The following is a 21,489-nucleotide window of genomic DNA, read 5'->3' as shown; positions in this document are numbered from 1 at the left end:
CCCGTTGAGCTTTCACACAGAGTGACGAGAGCGAGTCGATATTCTAAGTTGCCTGACGGAGGGTTCTGCGCTTGGCTGTTCTGCCTACCACGAGCGACGACGATAAACTGAATGTTGCGAGCAAGCGAAAACTGTGGACAACGACGACGCAGGCGACGGCAACGCCAACGTCGATGCCGTGGGCAATATGTGTGGGGGCACTGTCGCAGTCGCAGTCGGTAAGTTGTCGCCGCCGTCAAGCAGCAACCACAAAACTGTTACGGGAGACGAGGGCATTGAGAAGTCGACGAGGAAGGCGCCAAAAGTGAATTTTGCATTATACATATGCTCGCTTGAATTTCATTTCTTCTGCTTCAAACTTATTCGCCGGCAATCTGTGCGCACTGCGCACCGGTGCTCAAGAGAGAGTGAGAGCGAGAGACCGCGCGTTAAAGGTGCGAATATATACAAAGACAAACAGTAAATTTCAATTCGTGCTCGCTCTTTTTACAAACTCTCTTTACTTATTAAGAGCGCCAGCTTTTTAAGAGCGCAAAGCCCACAGGCTGCCAACGCATTCAAACTTCCACTTGTTGCATTAGTAAAGGCCTTCGGAAGTACACCTGTAAAAGGTGTAAACAATTTACAGTTTTATTATTTGATAAGCTTATCGACTGCCGCTATCAAGGCAATTGTAAATAATAATAAAGTATTTTCGCACTGATCTTCTGACCTGCCCACAGACATGTTTTTTCTTGTTTACTTCTGAGCTACTCTCAATAACTACCCAAACCCAACATAAGATAGCAGAAAATATTACAGCTTAGGTATACACAAATAAAAACTTATCAGTTCAAAATAAACCGTTGTCAAGTAGGTAGCAAAAATGTTTGATCTCTTTATGACCCATATATCTTAATTTCAAATGTCCCTGGGCAAACTTTAAGCAGGATAAAGTAAGAGCACAAGTGCGTTTACTAATTGGTTTAAACTAAACATGTCCCAAATTCTGAGAAGACCCCATCACCTGTATATGCCGATTAAGCTGATCCTAGCGATTATAGCTATAGCTATAGCTATTGAAAATCTGGAAGATATAGCTATTTATCTAAAACTGAAAGCAAAACGCGTCCTTATTTTAAAGGACTCGACAGGACATACCAGCGCAAAAAGCAGAATAATTGATTGGCATTCAAGCTAGGATACGTTGATAACAAGGCAAAAATCCTTAAGGAATTATCGAATTAAGAGTTTTGTCTTCTTAATTCCTACGCACAAAAGTATGCAACAAACATTAGGAAGTATACATTTTAGGTGCGTCGCAAGAGTATGCAATCATTTTGTGCATTTAATAATTATTAAATGACGGCCCGCAAGTTAGCTACGAAATTAAATTCATGTTTGCCAACAAAATTAAGAATTTAATTTCCCATGCCAAAAGGACAATTTGATCAAAATATTTAAAAATGATATCAATAAAAAAAAACAACAAAAATAAATCAAAAATATGTTGGTTTGGCATATGTTAATTATCATTTTTACTTCAAATAATTGTCATCTTAGTAAACACATACATATCTTGGAGGGTTGGCTCAGGTTGAGTGTAATATCATAAAGATATATATATGATGAACACAAAGTCTGCGTAAGTAGAAGAATTTTTAAGTCGACGAAACGAACAATTCAAAGCTTGAGCTAAAGTTTTTGGTACTCGTAGTTGGTATATGGCATTCGATAGATAGTCTGTAGATTTTCTAAGCATACATACTAGAACTAGGAGCTAGGCTAATAAATAACTGGTCTTAGAACTAGGCGCTATACATATAAAATATAATTTAATTGTGTTTAGGTCTATGGTCATGCTGAGGCAGTATCACAGTGCAGGGGCTCGTCCTCCAGCCGATTGTTGATTGTGTTTCGCGGCGATATCACAAAGCGTTTGCGATTCTGTATCGATTGGCTGAGGCGTCGGTTGGCGCGCTTTTTGCGCCATCTGTGTATGCAGTAGCAGAACACTGCAAAGGTAAAAAACATGCCACATCATGTTGCACGAAATCGACTCTCATTTGTTTGACTTACCCAGCAGCACCAAAATAACGCCACCAAAACAGCCGGCGGCAAAAAGCCAGAGGCTGCGCGTCTCGGCCAGCTCCGCGCTGTCCACACAACTGCGGAATGTCGGCGAGTCCACGGTGCGATTGTAGGGCAGTGGACACGAGTCGCTGTCTAGCGCCTCTGCGGAATGGAAATCGAAATTGGAAACTTGGTCAGATGCCAAAATTAGCAGCAGTCGCAGCTGCTGCAACTGCATCTTCTGCTTACCCATGCAAACGGGCACGAATTTCGGATTGGCGCCCATCGTCATGAGGTGATTGGTCACCTGCTGACAGACGCAGGCGTTGATTTGAGTTCGTGTCAGATCGATGACTTTCAGATGGCACAAATTTGCCAGTTTGTCAATGTTAAAGTAGCTCAACGGATTCGCCGAGGCGTTCAGCTGCCAAAGATCTGCAAAAAAGAAGAATCTCTTGTATATTTCAGCTATATCACAAGATATCTCTATGCTATCTTCCCATGCTCCTGTTACAGTTGACTATTGCCTGGGGTAACTATAATTTTAATCAAATGAATCATGTTTTGGTTATCTGTCAGCCAGTTACATATTCAAATTCATCATGAAGCTAAACTTTAGCGTTGCCACCTGGTAAAAGTCTTAGCATATGGCAACACTTACTACACACAGCTTTCTATAAAGATTTGAAGAGCTAGGATCGCTTACTCATAAATAATATACAGATTGTCTATAAAAATTATAAGGCAGTTAATCGTAGCTTTGCCATCATGCAAATTTTTAATATCTGGCATCCCTGAGCATTTATTCCATACAAAGATCAGCCTGTTATAACTATATGAAATTGTTCCTTCAACTACTTGGCAAGGCGTTGCCAACTCAACGCAACAGCGTTGCCACCTCGTCTTAGCTGCTTGTAAACTAACGTGAGCTTTGACACGAACATTAAATAAGAGACTTACTCGGCAACACTCCCAGATCGGGAATATCATGCAGCTCACAATTGGCCACATTCAGGTATTCCAGCGGCGCACGAATGGGCTTCTCTAGCGTTTCGAGCTCTTGATGCAGCTCCCTCAGATCATTGCTGTCTATGTAGAGATTGCGCAGCCTAGGCAGCGAGAACAGCTCCATGGGAATCGTGGTGAGCCCATTATTCGATAGATCAACTTCCTGTGCATCGATCAATGGATTAGTTAGTCACTCGCAAATCGTAATTGCCGACATTAATTAGATATTTGTTGCTTACCTGCAGTGCGGTGAGCGGTGCAAATGTGCCCGGCTCCACCGATAAGATCATGTTCTCATAGAGCATTAAAAACTTAATATCGGTATACCTCTGGAACGAGCCACTTCTCAGCTTCCTAATGCGATTGTACGATAAGTCCAGTACCTGTACAAATTATGACTTTAATTCTCGCTTTTTAATTGTCAAAAGAAATTGCCAACTCATGCGAGCTATAGCAACTGCTTACATTATATCTGGAGAGTGTAAGCACAGACAGTTCGCAAATTTGGTATATAAATTAGATTTGCGATTCACCCGAAGATAAGCTTAACGCAGTAGACAAATCGTGAACTTAAGCTAGTATTACGCTTTTTATAAAACCTGTCATAGATACACTAGAATATAAGTTTCTTAACTGGGGTTGGGGGCTGCTCTCATGCAAATACATATCTGCATATTCATGTCGCATATATTCCGGCATATTTATGCCATGCTACAAGTGAACTTCTTTATGCTTTAATTAAGCTCAATTGAGGCTGGCTACTGTGTGTGTGTGTGTGAAAGTGTGTGTGTGTGAGTGTGTGACTGGGGTCTGTAACTGTGACTGGGGATACACGAGACACGAATTAAGTTTGGGGTCATGCGATTTTTATTGGCTCAAATTGACCTCTTATGGCAGGTCGGATAGCTGCTGCCGTCGGCCAATTGGTGTCAGCTACTCACCTCGACGGACGTCTTTAGGTTTTGGGGCACCTCCTTGAGGTCCATGTTGTAGCAGCGTATGCGCATGAGCTTCTCGATGCGCCCGTACGAGCACCTGCGCTCGTCTTGGGGCGCAAAGCCAAAGGCCAGCATCGCATTCACAACGGATATGAAGACAATATTCAGCAGCAGGCAACGCAGCTCCATGCTGTAAATAGATTGAATATAGATTAGATGGGAAAACAAATATTGACCACCAACATTGAGGCATCAATGGCGCCTATTAAATCTTTGCTGCTCTATTCCCATTGTGCTGTTTATTTCCCCGGGCTGTCTATCAAAATAATAAATAAAACGAAATTTAAATGTGCACACTGCCGCACCTGACCCAAAAACAATTATTTTCGAATTAACAAATTACAAGATCAATGCCGCGCCATTGAGGATCAGCCTCCATGCTCGATGCGTTCAATCAACTGGAACTGCGCCGCCTGGGTGGGCGTTTAGTGCGTTCGCTGTGGGCGTGGCAATAAATTGAATTAGTTGTGAACTATGTAAAGCCACAAAACATTGTTTGAGCAGGGCACGAAACGTGGATCAATGCGGCGTATGAGTGATGTTTGCTTTGTGCTGAGCGCATATTACGTATACGACCTGTTGTTGTTTGGCTTTCACTCAGTGTCAAGGGGTTGGCAGCCCCATTGTGCGCACATCAAGCTGTAGTTATAATCGAAAGAGTCGAGCATTTTTGACTGGCTGCAGCCGGTTAAAAGAGGTGTTTTTCTTTTTGTTCTAACATCTCAAAAAAAAAACACAAGCATAAAAATTATTCAGGGCATAAAAATGCTGATTAACAACTGGGTGGGATGAGTAGTGGCAAGTCGTGCCGGAAATAATTCACAATGTGCAATATTTGTGCTCTTCTTCAAGCTGTATACGTCAATAGAAACCACCTGCTAAATATAACGCGAGAACTGACTCACTCGCTGCCACTCGAACTTAAAATGAGTCTAAGTTGAATAGCCCTAGTCTTTGGGGGCTTCTTTTGCCTATTATCTTATCGCTGTGCCTTCCCAAATTTATTATATATCTCCCTTGATACAACATCAAACAGAAGGCGAGCTGCGCACAATAAATCATGGAGGAATCGTAAGGCCAAAATATCTTTTATGGAACGTGTCAAAACACCAACAAAAAGTGCTGCCAAAATCCAAAAAAAAAAACAAGATATATTGAACGAATGTAAATTGATTGAATGCCAAAAGCCACAAACAACAAGAATTCTCGGGTCTACACATGGAAGATCTTTCTGTAGCTCAGGATAATCTGATGCCATTTGCCAGAAATGGTTTTCCAAAGATATTATATATCCGAGCACATATTTTGCACGTTTGCCAATTGTTTTTGCGGCTGTCACGCCCCATTCAAGTGCAGTCGGCAAAGTCATGTTTCCCCCTCTGTTCTTCTTCTTCGTCTTGCACTTCCTCGACTTGTGCCAAGCTGTTTCATTTGTTGCATTTCATCTGGACAATGCACGTGCCAATTACGAGCTTGTGGAAAACAGTTGCGTGATTGCACAAACCTTTGTTTATGAATAATTTGTTGTCCGAATTATAAACGTACCTTTTCCTAAACATATACAATTTCATTAAATAATATCAGGTTGCGATACAGCTCCCGAAGGCGTTCGAATATTTCTGTGACATTCAAGATAATTACAATGCGTTTTTTTCCTCTAATCTCAAGTTCAGTTTACAGCAAAATAAATAAATCGCAAAATATGTCAGCGTTGTTAATTGTTGTTAAAATCGGTGCCAGATTTTGTATAGGATATCTTCTAGTCCAGCACTTTAAGTTTGATTTAAGGCATCCTTAATGCCTTATCATAGGAAAAGCTACCCACTTAGCCTATTTGCCCAGAACTTAACGTGGCCGAATGATTGATGGCTCGGGGCACTCGGAATTCGTATTTGAGCACAATAAAACATATGCCAAAGCCAATTCGAGTCGCAGCTATAATGGATGGCTTTAATGCCGTCATATACCGATAAGTCCACCAAGGCGGTAAAACCAATCAATAATTTATGTCGAAATAAATGTATCACACGATTTCCCAGTATTGGCCAAGTAACGCAACGGATGATTCGCTTCACTTGGTAAAAGAAATTCAGATATTTGGACTATGTCCAGAAATCTAACTGCTCCAATTGACAAAGAGTTGAGGAAGATGCGTGCACAGTGCTGGCAAAAAGTATGCCTCTCTTGACTTAAGCAACTTTTCAAAAAGGCCTCATAGGGATACCCATGATAATTTAAATGTACGGAAGCGAAAGATCAAATGCGGCCATAGTTAATCTAAAATTAAATGTCAGTTCGTTTTGATATATATATATAAGTATAGGCAATATCTTAAGGTTTAGAAAAATATGTGCCACGAAAAAAGGGACATAAAGAAGAGTTGAATAATAATACAACTTTTAATAGTAGGAAATTTACTGAACGGGTAGGCGCACTGCTGTCGCGCACTGTGCGATGTGCCTGTACCTCTGTCATTAGAGATGCCTGCCGAATCGGCAAAAAAAAATTTTTAAAAATATATAAAAAAAATTTAAGTGATTTCCACACATTTACACACAGAGATGCGACCGCAACAATGAGTTCTGGCTATAAATACTATTCGTATAAGCCATATGCAAGTTGGTTTTTTGAACAAAAATTCAAATTAAATTTAAAAATGTTAAGCAGCGGAAAGACAACGGGCCAACTGCAAACTTATGGCGCACACAAACGTTCAAAATTGTTGTATTCAATTCAGCTTAAAAACCATTTTATTTATTTAATTTTTTTTTTATATTAGTATCGGGTTGAGGGGTGGCTGGGTGTTGATGCGGTATTGCCGACATTTGTTGGGCTTAAATTCAATAAAATTGGCAATAAAAAGGGCTAATGCTCGACAGGCTATACGGCTACAAACGAACATTTTCCATAGCCATAAAAACAGATCAGACACAGGCCTCCAAATGGGGCACATACATTCGCGCCTTATGCTCTGAGGTGGGGCATGGCATAGAAATGAAAATGAATATGGAAATGGAAATGAAAATGGAAATGCTTAAATTGAAATCAAAATTCGAATTTATGCATTCCACTTTGGCCGCATTTGTACAATATTTATCTATATTTATGGGGCTCAATCAGGAGTCCCAAAAAAAAAAAAAAACGAAACTCGACAAAAATACGGGAATTTTATAACGAGGGGGTGTAGAAGATACGTCAGCCAATGGATTACGGCCTGGCTAATGATAAATATGTATGGAATATTATTTATCTTCGCATAACCCAAGCAGATGTTAAGCAAGCGATTATGGGATCAGTAAAAATCAGAACTATACTAAAATATATGTATAAAAAAAAAAACACAAATTCTAAAGCTTATAAAACAAGAAGAAGGAAACTTTAAATTAGTTTCAAATATTTTAATAACATTCTAAACATTTGTGAATGGATTTATGTGCTCTTCTGATACCCCTTGTCACACTTTGTGGGCGTTGCACGCTGGCTATGTATGTATATATGTGTGTTTGTGTGTGTGTGTGTAGCCCCCCCTCAACAGGTGTGCAGTTTGGGGGCCTCCGCTCGGAAGATTTATTCTCATTTTTCTTTACGCAGACTCGTATGATAAAGATTTATTTGTTTAGACTTTATGTGTTGAAACAATAAAAGAGGGGCACATATGCGCATAGGGGCCTTACGCCTTTGGCTGCCTCAGATATTATTTGTTTTCTTAACCGCCAAAACACTTGAACGTAACTGAATCTAATCGGAGGACTCAAGTGCACAACGTACACATATAACATGTTGGTTTTATCAGCGTAATGAAACATTTCTGTTTTTTATGTTGAGTGGGCTGCCTTTGGAGTCATTTGCCCCGTAAAAAAGCGGGAAACATCGATGACGAAAATAACGTCAAAGTCGAAGTTAAGGCAACACGAAATTAATTGAAAGCAACAACAACAAATGTAATAAAAACGTTGCCCATTTATTTCAATTAAACACAATCAAGAATACATTTTTTCCCCAGAGACGCTACGAAAAAAATGCGCTGCTTCAGCAGAAAAGCTGACCATTGGCATTCGCAATGGGGCCAATTGAAGAACTTACAAAAAATGATATATACATATATGATGTGTAAAGATTAAAGAAGTTTCCGAAACTTAAGTTAGAAGAAGTCAGCAAAAACGCAGCAATTAATTAATGAAATTCCTCGAACTAATCAGATCGGGTTTTCTCAGGAATTAAAAAAGTAAAGAACTTTAATCAGATGTGTTATTATCAGGAAATTGAAAATGTTTACACACATCTTCAATAAAGAACGATAACTAGAACCCTCTATTAAAGCACGTACCTGAAGAACTAACTACAAAACTAAATTCATTTGGCCTAGGATATGGATTTATGTAGGACCATTATTATGGATGCTTCCAAAAAGCGACTCTGTATGATGTTTATGATCTGCTAAAAATGTAGTCCAAAAGAAGTAGAACCAAGGCAAGCCAGATGGAGTACGCATATCACAAATATCTTAGCTTTGACAACTAGTTTTAAATATATATCACTCACAGAAGTAAAGGAAAAAGAGATCAAGAATTTCAGATAAAGAGGAACAATGTCTTAGAACTTTTTGGGCCAGTCATTTATGGAGGGAATTAAGAAAATTATAGTCTTAATTTCCTTTGGCGTAACACAATTTCGTTGTCGCAACGTTTAAGAACAACAATTCTTTAGATTGGACCTTATCGTCCATTTGTTTCGATTATTGCCCTACAAATTGCTTTTTATTTATTACTCCTTGTAGAACGCAATACGCTCTATGCAACACGTACCAGGTGTGTCCTATGCTGCTTTACAGCACTTAATAAAAGTGTAGTCAAGTGTGATTAAAAACACAGCCAGTTGTTGTTATAAACGATTATTAAAAGAAATCTCACGGTTACAAAGTGCTTTATATTTCGTATAGCTTTGTAAGTCTATCAAATCAAATCAAATCTTATCTTTCTGGGCTTATTCTTGCCTTCTCTAAATATAAGATTTCCAGTCTACAAAATGCAATTGTATATTACTCGCATTTGACATTAAATCGTTTTTTGAAACCACCCGACTCTACTCTCAATTCCCAGCAGTTCGCGGAGAATTGTCCGCCTCTTCGCTCAATTGAAATCAATTTAACTGTTTTTATCTCATTATGCTGTGGAGAGTACTTGAGGTCAAAGCGCATATAACTAACTAGAAACTTCAAGTCGATTCTGAATATTTCATATTTAATATTCTGTTATACTATAATATTTGTATTTTACTGGTGATAACCCAAATAACCCTGATAAGGCCTCAAATTGAGCGTTTGCGTCTTACCTCTTAGGTAATCCAGTATATTTTAGATATTTCCATATAAAGTTCGTTATCCTTAAGTTCAACACATTGTCCGGCAGAGCACATTTTAATTATTCAGATATCAGTTCGATATGCTTGATAAATTCCATTTTTTGTGATCGAATTGAGACACTGCACAAAAAATATATTTTCGTTACACAGAAATTTCAGTCGTATTTCAATTAACACGAATTTTTGTTGCTTCTATTTTTTTGTGTGCTTTGTTTTGCCCACCGACGGAACCGATCGCAACGACCACCGGAACCGACCCGTTCAATTCAACCGCAGACTGGGAATTGAAGCGATCGCCGAGACAGCGCAGATCGCCCGTTTGCTCGGTTTGCCTTTCGGTTCCGAAAAACCGAAACTCTGAAAACGTTGATAAAGCACCGACGGGCGACGGACGCGGCGACAATGCAGCCCGCTTGTGGAAGAAGGGGAGGGAGAGTGGCAGGGAGGGAGAAGAGGAAGGGCGGCAATAGGTGGGCTGCAAGCGTTGAAAATTTCTTGAGTGAAATATGAAAATATGGAAATTTCAAGAGCGTAAAACTCGATGTCTGCTCTCTCTCTCTCTCTGCTCTCTCTCTCTCATTCTCTCTCTGCTGCACTCGCTGCTGCTGATAACAATGGCAACTGATATACATATGCCCATATATAAGTGCATGCAGCCCACTGTGCCTGGGGCTGAATTGAATTTGCTCTGTTTGTGGGCCTCTGATTTCGACAGCTTTATTTAGTATTTGTGTGCAGCTCAATTTCAGCTTCAATTAGCAGTTGATAGCTAACAAATTGATCGGATCGATGACGATGTCACCCAGCAGCATTTTCGATTTAATCAATCTTTCACGTCTTGTGCGCTTCCGACTCCAAAACTGCCACAAGTTACAGTTCTAGAGAAGAGACACAAACAGACGTCAGCTGTGATAAGAATGGAACGTCAGCTTATGCAATCACATTTCTTATCAACAATGTGCTATTTCATTAAGGCCTTTAAAAATTAAAAAAAAAAAACAATTTTCCAACTGACAGTTGTCAAACAAAAGTCAATTATGAAAGTCTTTTCTGCTATCAGAAGTGTTCTTGAGGCACAAATGACAACGGCCTGATTTTTAGGGTTTTATTAAAAGAGTTATTTGTTACGAAAATGTCTTCAACTTGGCAATACAGTGATCACTCGCAAGAACTTACCCAACTTGTAGCCAATATTTACAATTGGACGCTTTGCATTATTAATATTTCATTTTAATTGACTTCAAAATTATTTGTATATATATTCCAGATATTATAAGTTGAAATCTCTTTAAACAATCCCAAGAGCCCAAATGTTTTGCTTTGCGAGCATTCACTGTATTAAACGACTTGTTAATTTTCAAAAACTAAACTAGAAACGCAGAAGTCTGCTGATAAACCCCCAAGAAAACAGTTGTTAATGCTGTTATACTATCTTAATTCGATTTCTGTCGGGCATTTCCATTAGCCTGACAGCTACCTGAGCTCAGGTAGCTGCTGATTATAAGCACAGGTAAATGCAAATATCGCAAACACATCCAAAATGTAAACAGAAATCCTTTTGCATTCGCTTGTGGTTTTTCTTAGTTACCTTTTTATTTATTTTTTTTTGTTTACAACATGAAAAAGAAATGGTAGAAAAATATGACATTATGTTGTTTTTTACAGGTTTTCCTCATTTACATATCAAAACCTATATTCCATTAGTTTTTAGTCTTTGCTTCAAATTTAATTGATTTTTTTTTGTTTCAAAAATGTTTTTTGTTTTTGTTGCTGCTGAATATTAGTTAATTGAATGTAAAGTATATGATAAAAAATTAAATTTGTTTTTGTTTTTCATTCAGTTGGATTAATTGAGCAAATAAAAGTCACAAACTTTGAAAATTAAGATATAAGTAAAAAGAAGAGTGAGTAAATCGTAAAACAAAAAATCATAATAAATAAACCCGCCCATAAATCTTTTTGTTAACACACAGCCCTTCTCTAGAGGGTCTTTTGATTGTATAAAATTGCTTTAAAAGTGTGTTTGTGTGTGTGTGTGTGTTGGTGTTTGTTATAATTGAGCAATAATGCGTTTCTTTGCATTTGCAACACCTTTCGTTAGTTTGATTTGCATTTAAATATTTTCACAATTTTTTTTTTCTTATCTGCATCCTTTTCGTTTTTGTATGCAGTTTTTTTTTTTAAGTTTTTCGTTTTTTTTGTTCGTTTTCTTTTATATATATATAAATGTGTTCGTTTTTTTTGTTTGTTTTTTCTTTTCTTTTTATAATTAATTAATAAGAAAATTATAAATGAGCTTCCAGTTTGGTTTTCCATGAAAAATCAATGAAGCTTCAGGCTATAAGCATATAGCCACAAAATCAAGAGCTTTCAAAATTCTGTTGTTTGAATAAGTTTAACTTGTTCCAACTAAATTAGGTAATACAACGGATATTTTAGCCAAAACTAATCACAATCTTTTGCATTCATATTGCAAATATGCTTGAGTGTGTGTGTGTGTATATAAAGAGTGTGTAAGTGTGTGTGTGTATGGGTGCTTATAGCATCTCCAAACATTTCGTATGCCTCTCAATTGACTTTGCTGACGGCTTGCTTGACGGATGTGTTTTGGGGATTCGTTCCACGTGAGGATCATCTATGGCTGGTTCTGCAGACGCAGCTGCTCGCTTATGTTTGTATTCTGGTAGAATAGACGCACGACGTGCGTGTTGCGCTCCTCCTTTGTGGCCAGTATCTCCAGCTGGAATGTCTCGGAGAAGCGCGTATCGATGAATGCGCCCAGAGCGGCCACATCGCACTTGGCTATGGTGGCGCTCTCCAGTTCGCAGTGTTTGCTGTAGCGCGGCGCCTTGGCCAGCTCCTCGGGCAGCTGGCGGAACTGATCGGTCACCGCATTGTTGCCAAAATCTATAAAGTGCACCTCGCACTTGCCAGCGTCCAGCAGCTTGACTATCTCGGCACGATAGAAGACCTCATCCTCGGGGAATTTGGCCACGCACAGTGCGCCCACCTGCAGCTCCGTAAATATTTCAAAGTTTTGCTCGGCATCGAGCATTTTGTCGGTCATTTGCTCCAGAGCCGGCACATCCTGTTCCATTTGCACATAGAAAGATTTCGCATTGTCGTACTGCACCACAATGCAATTGTACAGCTCCACCTCGAGCGGCTGCTGCACGCCAGCCACAGTGCTGGCCAGCTCCTGAGCAAAGTCCTTGTAGTTGATGCGCAGCTGCACAGCCTGCAGCTCCTTTGTGTCCTCATTAGGCTCGTTGACCAGCTCGTAGACCTCGCCAAAATGCTGCTCCAGCAGCGCTGTGAAAGCCTCCTCCAGCTTGGCCTCGGGCACATCCTGTGGTATCTCGCTTAGCTGGCAGTGCAGCGCCAGCGGCGGTATCTGCCAAATTAGATCGGGCAGCAGATACACCTGTGAAGTGATCAGGCTGCCGCCGTAATCAATGAGAAACACCTCACAGCCCTTGTCCTCGGCCAGCAACTGCTTGATGCAGCAGCGATAGTAGCAATCGTCCTCTTGGGAATAGCACACGCCATTCAGTTGCTCGGCGGGACTTGTCAGCGGCTGCAGCTGCTCACTGGACACGCCCTGAAGCGTCTTGACAATGAGATCTAGCTGAGCGGAGTTCTTCTTGAGCTGCACATAGAAACTCTTGGGTGAGCTGCCGTGCGAAATGATGCACTCTTTGTTGTTCGCCTGCGCCTGGGGCTTCAGCAGTTCCGCCTCCAGCAGCTTTTGGAGCTGCTCGTGTATGTTTAGAGCTTGTTTATCCATGGTCTTTAGCCGGACCACCGGTGGTTGCGCCGACTTGTTGACAAACTCCACGGCCACCTCGCCGTTGCAGCTGTCGATGAGCGCGTCCAGCGCCTCGCGCGACTCCTTGGGATATTTGATAAAGTTGGCACAGGATTCCAGTGCATGCAGCTCCGCTAGAGGCTTCAGCTGCGCCAGCTCCGCGGGCAACTCAAATAGCTTGTCGACCAGTGCCTGATTGCCAAAGTCTATGAAGAGAACGCGATACTGCAGCAACTGCTTGGCCGGCAGCTGTTCCAGGATGCGCGCGCGGTAGAACTCGTTGTCATCGGCAAACTGCGCCACGCACAGCTCGCCCACTTGGGCAACTTGTTGCTTGGGCTGCAGTTTGGAACTCTCACCGTTCAGCAGCTCGCTGGTGTTGTCTACGTATACGTTGTCCGCCTCGAATTGTAAGTAGAAGCTCGAGGGGCTATTCACATGGGTGACAATGGCCATGACGTTGGCTGAGCCCGACTCGGTCTCGGATTTTTCGTCAATCTGGGGTTGCTCCTGCGGCTTGGGCTGCTTGCGCTTGCACAGCGGCAACAATTGATCCAATACGTTATCCTCATCCAGCATCAGGTGTATGATGATATTCTCAAGTCCCGGTTTCAGCAGCTGTGTGGTGAAAACCAGCTCACCCTCGCCCGTAAGCTCGGCAAACTTGGCTTCCGCCTCCTGGGACCAGCCCACATAATCTTCCGGTAGCTGCAGAGCGCAGCGCTTCGACAAACTAGGCGCACTGGCAATTTGCTCCGACAGCAACAGGCACTTGGATGTGGAGGAAGTGTTGCCATAATCAATAAATCGAACCTCGTAGCGTGCATCGGGCAGCTGACGCAACAGCTCGGCGCGATAGAAGAGTCCATCATCGTCGAAGAGAGCTGCCACAATGCTGCCCTTCTCGAAACGCTGCAGCGGCTCCAACTGCTGCTCGGCATCGCCCAGATATAGTTCGATTAGCTCCAGTGCCTTGGAGTCGCATTCCAGCTGTATATAGAAGTCAGCGATGCTGTTCACGTGCGAGATGTAGCAGCTACTGCCGCTGCTGACATAGTCCAGAGGCTTGGCAAAGCCATCGCTGACAAGTTTCTTGGCCACGTCGATGCCTTCGATAAACAAGTTGACGTAGCTGAGCGTGTAGCAGTCACCTTGCGTTAAGTATTCATAGTGCAGGATCTTCTCGTAGGAATCGTTAAATATGCCATTGGCTGCATCTGCCCAGTCCAGTTTGCCATTGGGCGCAATGGGCAGCGCGAAGGGCAAACAGAAGGGTTCCAATTGTGAGCACATGCTTTGCTTAATCTCTTTGGCGTCCGAGACGCAATCGGTGTTGCCAAAATCTATAAACTGCAGCACCATCAGCTCGGCATCGAGTATTTTGGCGCGATACCAGGACTTGTCCATGGAGTACATCGATATGCAATCGGCGCCGTTTACTATTTCCAAAAGTTGCGGCAACGATGGGGAAACAATTTGCAGATTTTCTGTCAGACGCTTAAGTTTGGGCACCGCATCTAGGGGATGCACATAGAAATGAGCAGGATTATCGCAGTGACTCAGCACGGCTCTTTCCATGTCTTTGTACGGATCAGGTGTGGGTGTCGGTGTGGTTATGGGAACTATAGTGATGGGTGGAGGAGTGACTGCGGGCGCAATTTCCTCGCTTACCGGAGCTGTTGGCGGCTCCACTGCTTCCACTGGCTCTGGAACAGTTGCTATAGGCGTTGGTTCTATTGTCTTCACTTCAGCTTTGGAAGCAGCTGGAACAGGAGCAGCAGCAGCTACTGGTGCTGCCTGCTCCACTTGCTTATTGCGCTTATTTGATTCCTTAGGCTCTTTCGGCTCCTTCTTGGCCTTGGGTGAGCTGTTCGCCGAGTTGGATTTGCTTTTGCGCTGCTGCAATTCCTCATCATCATCGGTGGTTAGGTCTACGCATTCAATGTACTCGTATATGTGTGGTTTCTCCTTGTCCAGCTGCTTGCGCATATAATCAATATCCCTGCCGGCAATGAGCTTTTCTGCCTTCAAAGTCTCCAGCACGCTGTCACTTCCATTGGGCAGCAGCACATCGGCAATCAGATGATTGCGTCGCGTCTCAACGGGCTTCACAGTGACCACTTGCTCTTCCAATAGCTTAGCCAGACGAGCTTTCAGCTGCTCATCGTTGTTGATGCGTCCAAAGGGCAAATTAACCTCAACTGCATAGCAGCTTTTATTAACATAGAATTTCTCCTCCAGCTGCTTGAGCTGTTCACGCGGCAGCTGCTCCGTGTTGCCGTAGTCAATATACAGCACATCCATGCGTGCACTTCTGGCCTCCTTGGCTAGAATGCGCGCCCGGTACCAGTTACCATCGCTGCTGAGTGCGGCACAAACTTGATCCTTCTCGAACTTACGCAGTTGCTTGCCTGGAACAGATAACAATTTATATATCTGATCATATTTGTGATCTACCGCTTACCTTTCTTGGAGTAATAGGCATACATATCATCAAGCAACTTCTTCATCGCTGGCTCCACAGAGCTGGGTTGCACAAAGATGCGGTAGGATTTGGCTATGTAAACCACCAATGCCTGAAAGCTGCTGACCAAAACGGGGTAGCCGCAAATGTAAGCGCTGCGCTCCTCCTTGAAGAGCGGCATAACAGGTCGCAAGTGTATGCTAGAATATAAGGTATTAGCAGTTGTCGTATTCCAAGAAGTTCATTTTCTTACATATTATTCTCACAGACATGCTTAATATTTAAAGCATACGATTTGCCCTCATAGTGCTCTTTGAAGGGCTTGGCCAACTCCTTGTTGGACTTGACAAACTTGGCATCATCGTAGCTGCACAAGAAGTTCACATCGCTGCAGCTCTCGAGCTGGATCTTAAAGTTCGTCATGTCCCGAATCGAAGTGAATTTGCCGCGCACCTGCTGGCCAGCCAAAAGACCAACGCGCACCGCTGCAAGGGGTTAAGAAGAAAGCATATTTTCGGCTTGTTTCACTTGCAATCGAATTTCACTAATGGACTCACGCTCCGCCACCTCTGTAAGGAACTGTGCATTGATTAGGGTGTCCCGCAGCGAAGCGCCATTCACCAGCATCTTGACTATATAGGTGCCCCAGCTGTTGTTGTTGTTATGCTGCTGTAGCTGCTGCTGTGCTGGCGGCTGCTTGGATCTGAACTCGCATTCAACTTTGGCATTGGCAGGCACAAATTTCTCCATGCGATCCACTATGTACAGATGATCATAGTTCGTGACCACCCTATCAAAGCTACAGCGTTGCGCCAGGCAGGGCACCTCCGCAAAACGCTGCTCCAGCTGCCACACATCCTCAGAGGTCACAGTCAGCAGTTTACCCGCATCCACGCAAAAGATGCGATATTTGCGCAGCATGTGGTTGCAGGCAACCACCGTGCCGCGAAGTATGGCATTATCTTTGCGCTGGCGCACCACCACACTGGAGCCGACCTTCAGCTGCAGCGGCTGATGCGGCTTCTGGCGATAGAACTGGCGCAGTTCTCTCAGCACACTCTCGTATTTGGCAGCTATGGACTTTGGCACAACGTAGAACTGGAATGGCGAGACCCACCAGGACAGACTGGCTGCCTCCTTGGAGGGTGTTTTGATGTCGTGCAGCGCAAACGCTTTGTCCAGCGGCACATATTTCTCCGGCTCGGGCAGAGGTTTTGGCGACGCCGCTTCAGCATTGGAGGTGGCATCGCTTTCCACGCCGCTGGAACGCTTCGAACTGGACGCTGTGCCATCGAGTGTGGATTTCTGACGTTGCGGCTTCTGTGCAAAACCTTGCGGCGCATTCAGCGAGCGTTGATTTGGTGAATTGCGCTGAGACTGCTGCATTTGTTGCGCGTCCTTACGCGGCGATTGAGTGTTGCTAAGGCGTCTGCCAAAAAGGAAACTAAATTAAAACTAGTCCAAGACATGTCGCGTTATTGAAACTCACGAATTTTTGTTAGTCTCCATTTTGCCATTTTGCAGACGCGGCGAATCCGTGCGATTGCGTCCATTCTGGCGATTGCCCTTGCGCGGGGAGCTCATGCCGCTTGTGTAGCTGCTGGTGCTGCGGCTCTCGAAGCTCGTGTCGGGGCGAATATCACGACTGCGTCGCATCAAATTGCCGTCAGGGCCATTGCGTTCTACGCGTGCCTGTTGCAGCTGCCGCTTAGCGCCGCTCTGCTGGGATTGAGTATCCTTGGAGCTGGTCGAGGCAGAGCTGTGCTTGTCCCACTCATTGGCATTGGTATTAGCATGAGCATTAGCATTGACATTGTTTGTTTTCTTCTGCTTCTGCAACTGCATGCGATCCTCGCTCTCTACGGTCGTCGAGTTGAGCACTTGACCCTTCTCCAGCTGCTGCGGCAGCGCATCGGAGGCTATTGACTCGGCGCGTGTAACGTTCGCATTAAACTGTCCCTTCTCCAGCGACAGATACTGCTCAAAGGGCATGGACAGCTTGTAGAGCTTTTTCATCACATTCAGATTTTTGGCCATCAGATTGACCACGTTGAGGCCGTCGGGTTCGATGCGAAAGACGCGCACGCTAAACGTGCGACGTCTGATATTCGATTCCTCGGCGAGCATTTCGAATTGATCCGTAATCTTGTCCTGACTCAGTTCGCTGTTCTCGAAGCCCTTCAGACAGCACTTGATGGCCTGACGCGGCATCAACAGATGCTTCTCGGCAATATTGCCTATTAAATGCCGTTTCACGTGCTGCTCATAGCCAAAGTCCACGTGACGCACAATAATTGTGGTGTCGTCCACGCGCAGCAGCTCCGCGCGATACCATTCACGATCGCATTTGACCACGCAGGGCGCGCCCAGCACAAGCTGTTCGGGCACCAGTTGATTGATATTGTAATAGGCGAACATCTCGTCCATCAACTGCTCGAATTGCTCTATGTTGTTGACCTTTTGCACGTAGAAATTGCTCGGCGAGTCAATGTAACGTATCTCGACGGCATCATCGTTCTGCAGCTGCTCCGCCTTAGCGTAGGCCTGGCGCGAATTCTTCAGCTTCTTGAGCACCTCCAACATGCTGTTATTCTGAAAAAATGTTTATACATTAAAAGCAGCACCCAAAACTTTGTTGAAAGATACCTACATTATGCATCAGGTGGCAGGTTTGGATGGATCCCACGCTCTCCGCCGCCTGCACAGTTAGTTGAAAATTTATATACAAAGCAGAGTTCTTGAAAATACGCTTCATGCTCTCATCGAGTGCACCCAGCTCTTTGGCGCCGGCTAGTGCAAAACGAAAGGCAAACGGTTTGATCAGCAACAGCTCCTCAGGTATCTGATAGAGATCTGCCAGCGTTACCAGCTCCGAATTGCCATAGTCCACATAGACAACACGGAATCTCTGGCCGTAAACGGCGCTGACTAAGGCACGATAGAAATTGCCATCCTCGGAAAAGCGCGCCACGCATGCAGTGCCCACGCCCGGAAACTGGGTGAGCGTCTGCAGACGTATGCGTTCGATTCGGCTCATCATTGCATTCAGATCCCCGTTGGCGCTCTTCAGCTGCACCCAAAACAAATGCGGGCCATTTTCCACAAAGCTCACATATACATCGTAGGTCAAGCCCACGGTCAGGCTGGTGGTGCGAAAGGCCGGAACGATGGGCTGTAGCTGTTGTTGCTGCTTTTGCGCAGCCGCCGCCGCCACAGCCGGTGGTTGACCCAGTGCATAACGTGGTATGGGCACAAAATTCAAAGCTGGCTGCTGCAATAACGGCTGTGGCTGCATGGGATTATTGAGGCGCACATTATAATACATATTCAGTGGCCTGGGACTAGTTTTGGGCGCGAAGACATTGTGCGCGGGCAACAGCCCCGACGATGATTTGGAAGTTTGATTATTGGCACTATGTTGATTGTATGGATGACTGACCGCTGCATATGCGGCCTTCTGAGCATTAACAGGGTGCGTTGGTGCTACCTGGACGATGTTCGGCAAAACATTTGTCTGCAAATGCAATAATGAAATATTATTTAAATGAGCTTTTCAATTAGAATCAAGCTCTTACTAAATTAGCTAATGGTGTGGGTAGCGAAATTTTAGCTGGCGGCTGCACCTGCACCAGTTGCTGCTGCTGCTGCTTGGGTTGTGTATAGTCGTTGGTGGTTTTCAGAGGGCGGGGTGATGTTGTGGCCAGTGTGCGGTGCACGTCCAGGCGAGCGGCTAGCGAGTAGCGTGCCGCAATCTGTTCGCGAGCTACGTCTGTGGGCGTCTTCGGTGAGCCGCCCGTGCTCTGGATATTGTTGTTATTGTACTCAATGACGGGCGAGGGTGGTGCTGCCTTCCACAACTTCTTGCAGTGATCCATGATCAATTCATTGGCAATGGGCGCGCCAATTTGCTTCTGTTGCACCAGGAATTCGTTAAGCTCAAAATCCTTCCAGCGCACGCTGGCAAATTTTTGGCCACAGATTTGTGTGCTATCCACCTTGATGCTGACCACATGATTTACCATCAGCTGCTTCACTGTATCCAGCTCGGACTGATCCCATTCCGAGCAAATGCCGAGCACAATGTACTGCGAGCAGAGCACTGGAATATTCTGCAGCAGCTGCGGCTGTTTCGAGAAGAGCAGCTGGCGGTGTGGCAAAGAAATACATATGATATCAGTGAATATGATAGCTATGGAATTTCTATTTCCATTAAATACTCACATCGCGACTGCTCACATTTCGCTTGTAGCCATAATCAAGAAACTCAATCTCGACGCGCATCTGGCTGCGATTGTTCAGGTGTTTGTCATCGAGCCCAGCGCTGAGCACACGCGTCCGCATATACTCCACATCCCCGGGCGCGGCGCCATTTGTCCGCTTGAAGACACAAAAGGTTCCGGGTGTGAGGAGCGCCTGTTGGCGCTCATTTGACCAGCTTGGGTCTATGGCAAAGCAAGTGGGCAGCAGCGTCTCGATGCGCGTGCTGACCAGAAAGGCGGCATCCCGATTAGCCTGCCCGTATAGTTTTAAATAGGGTCCCACATGATCCAGGTGCGTTATGTACAAATCAACGCTGGCTCCGCCACTATTTAATGGCGTCTTGCCGTTCATTCTGGAACTGTTTTATTGCTGCAAAAATATATCAAAAATCATTAAATATGCAGAGCACAATCTTTTTCTTTTCGCCACTGTCACATACAAATTTTTGCAAATCTTAATTTCGATTTCACTGCAAGCGGAACGCACACACACATACGTAATATATATATGTGTTTATATATATACTGAAGATAACCGTTAATACTCATCACAGAATTGTCTATATTTATTTTGGCATGTATTGGCAACTCTATGCCGAAATGCATGAGAAATAACTGTAAACATGGCCTGTTTCCTGCGCATTTATATGCTAAGTGTTTGCACAGGTGTATGTGTGTGTGTGTGCGTTTCGTTTCATTTCTGCCACACACACACATAATTAACGTTCTACTTTTGTCTCTTTAAACGACAGTAATTAACAAAATTCCAAACTACTTACGTTGTCGTCGTCGTTGTCCAAAGCGAAACTCGGAAAAACACGGCCCGTGCCTCTGCAGCGCCCCCTGTGTGCATCAATTTTCACTACAGTCGCCAAGCGGCCAGCCAATTGGTTTATTTGTTGCTCTGATCCGCTTTGCTCTTCTGTATTTATACAAATTCTTATTTGTTTTTATGCTGATTGCGGCCGTGTGGCTTAAAGGCGGGCTGGCTTTGGCACACTTTTTTTTCTTCTTCTGAGTGATATGTGTCGTATGTGTGGCGAGCGTTTTTCCGCTGTGGCTGTCAGCAATGTGTGATGTTACTTCGTGGTTTTGTGGTAGAAAGTCTTTCGAGTGTGATTAGAAATCGTTGAGTTTCAGTCTTTTTAGTTGTTTGTAGTCCTCCAAAAATTGCTTGCGTCGCAAGCGCAACCCAATTTGAATGTGTTGCAGTAGTCGTAGTTATATCATAAAGCAATTAATCAATGCGAAATAGAATTAATTCGAAAATTTCTAGCCCACCCAGTAACACAGCCCGAGACAACGACGACACGACTGTCGATAGGTTGCAGAATCGATTAGCTGACAAATCGCGAACAGTGTGGCCGTGTTTGGGTAAGGCGAAAAATCAGATACTGAGGAGCATATCTGTTAACTTAACAGAATCCTAACATTGCAGTAACAGCTCAATACCATTACAGTAAACTAATTATTATTTTTAACGGATTTTAAAACCCAATATTATATTATGTTTAATATAGCATTTATTAAGTAATAAAA

The 21,489-nt window shown here is 43.7% G+C and overlaps 2 protein-coding genes across 2 annotated transcripts; both read right to left on the bottom strand.

Moving 5' to 3' along the window:
- Positions 1 to 1,509: 1,509 nt before the first annotated feature.
- On the bottom strand, positions 1,510 to 10,389 carry LOC115762391 (leucine-rich repeat-containing protein 4B). The gene is made up of 7 exons (XM_030704575.1): positions 9,390 to 10,389; positions 4,002 to 4,188; positions 3,300 to 3,443; positions 3,013 to 3,223; positions 2,302 to 2,487; positions 2,059 to 2,214; positions 1,510 to 1,994 (listed from the first exon to the last, which is right to left on the bottom strand). Exons 2-7 carry the CDS (start codon positions 4,185 to 4,187, stop codon positions 1,837 to 1,839), a joined length of 1,041 nt encoding a protein of 346 aa, XP_030560435.1. The 5' UTR covers position 4,188; positions 9,390 to 10,389; the 3' UTR covers positions 1,510 to 1,836.
- Positions 10,390 to 11,654: 1,265 nt separating this feature from the next.
- LOC115765447 (maternal protein tudor) lies at positions 11,655 to 21,246 on the bottom strand. Its single transcript, XM_030709014.1, has 9 exons — positions 20,730 to 21,246; positions 19,913 to 20,320; positions 19,267 to 19,833; positions 18,342 to 19,205; positions 17,181 to 18,283; positions 16,249 to 17,120; positions 15,945 to 16,176; positions 15,692 to 15,891; positions 11,655 to 15,638 (listed from the first exon to the last, which is right to left on the bottom strand). Exons 2-9 carry the CDS (start codon positions 20,300 to 20,302, stop codon positions 12,055 to 12,057), a joined length of 7,812 nt encoding a protein of 2,603 aa, XP_030564874.1. The 5' UTR covers positions 20,303 to 20,320; positions 20,730 to 21,246; the 3' UTR covers positions 11,655 to 12,054.
- Positions 21,247 to 21,489: the final 243 nt, after the last annotated feature.

The sequence above is a fragment of the Drosophila novamexicana genome, unplaced genomic scaffold, assembly GCF_003285875.2.
Source record: "Drosophila novamexicana strain 15010-1031.04,08,12 unplaced genomic scaffold, DnovRS2.1 tig00000008-arrow-pilon, whole genome shotgun sequence".
NCBI lineage: Eukaryota > Metazoa > Arthropoda > Insecta > Diptera > Drosophilidae > Drosophila > Drosophila novamexicana.
Note: the sequence above shows the minus strand (reverse complement) of the source record. Positions and strands in the feature narration are given on the sequence as shown.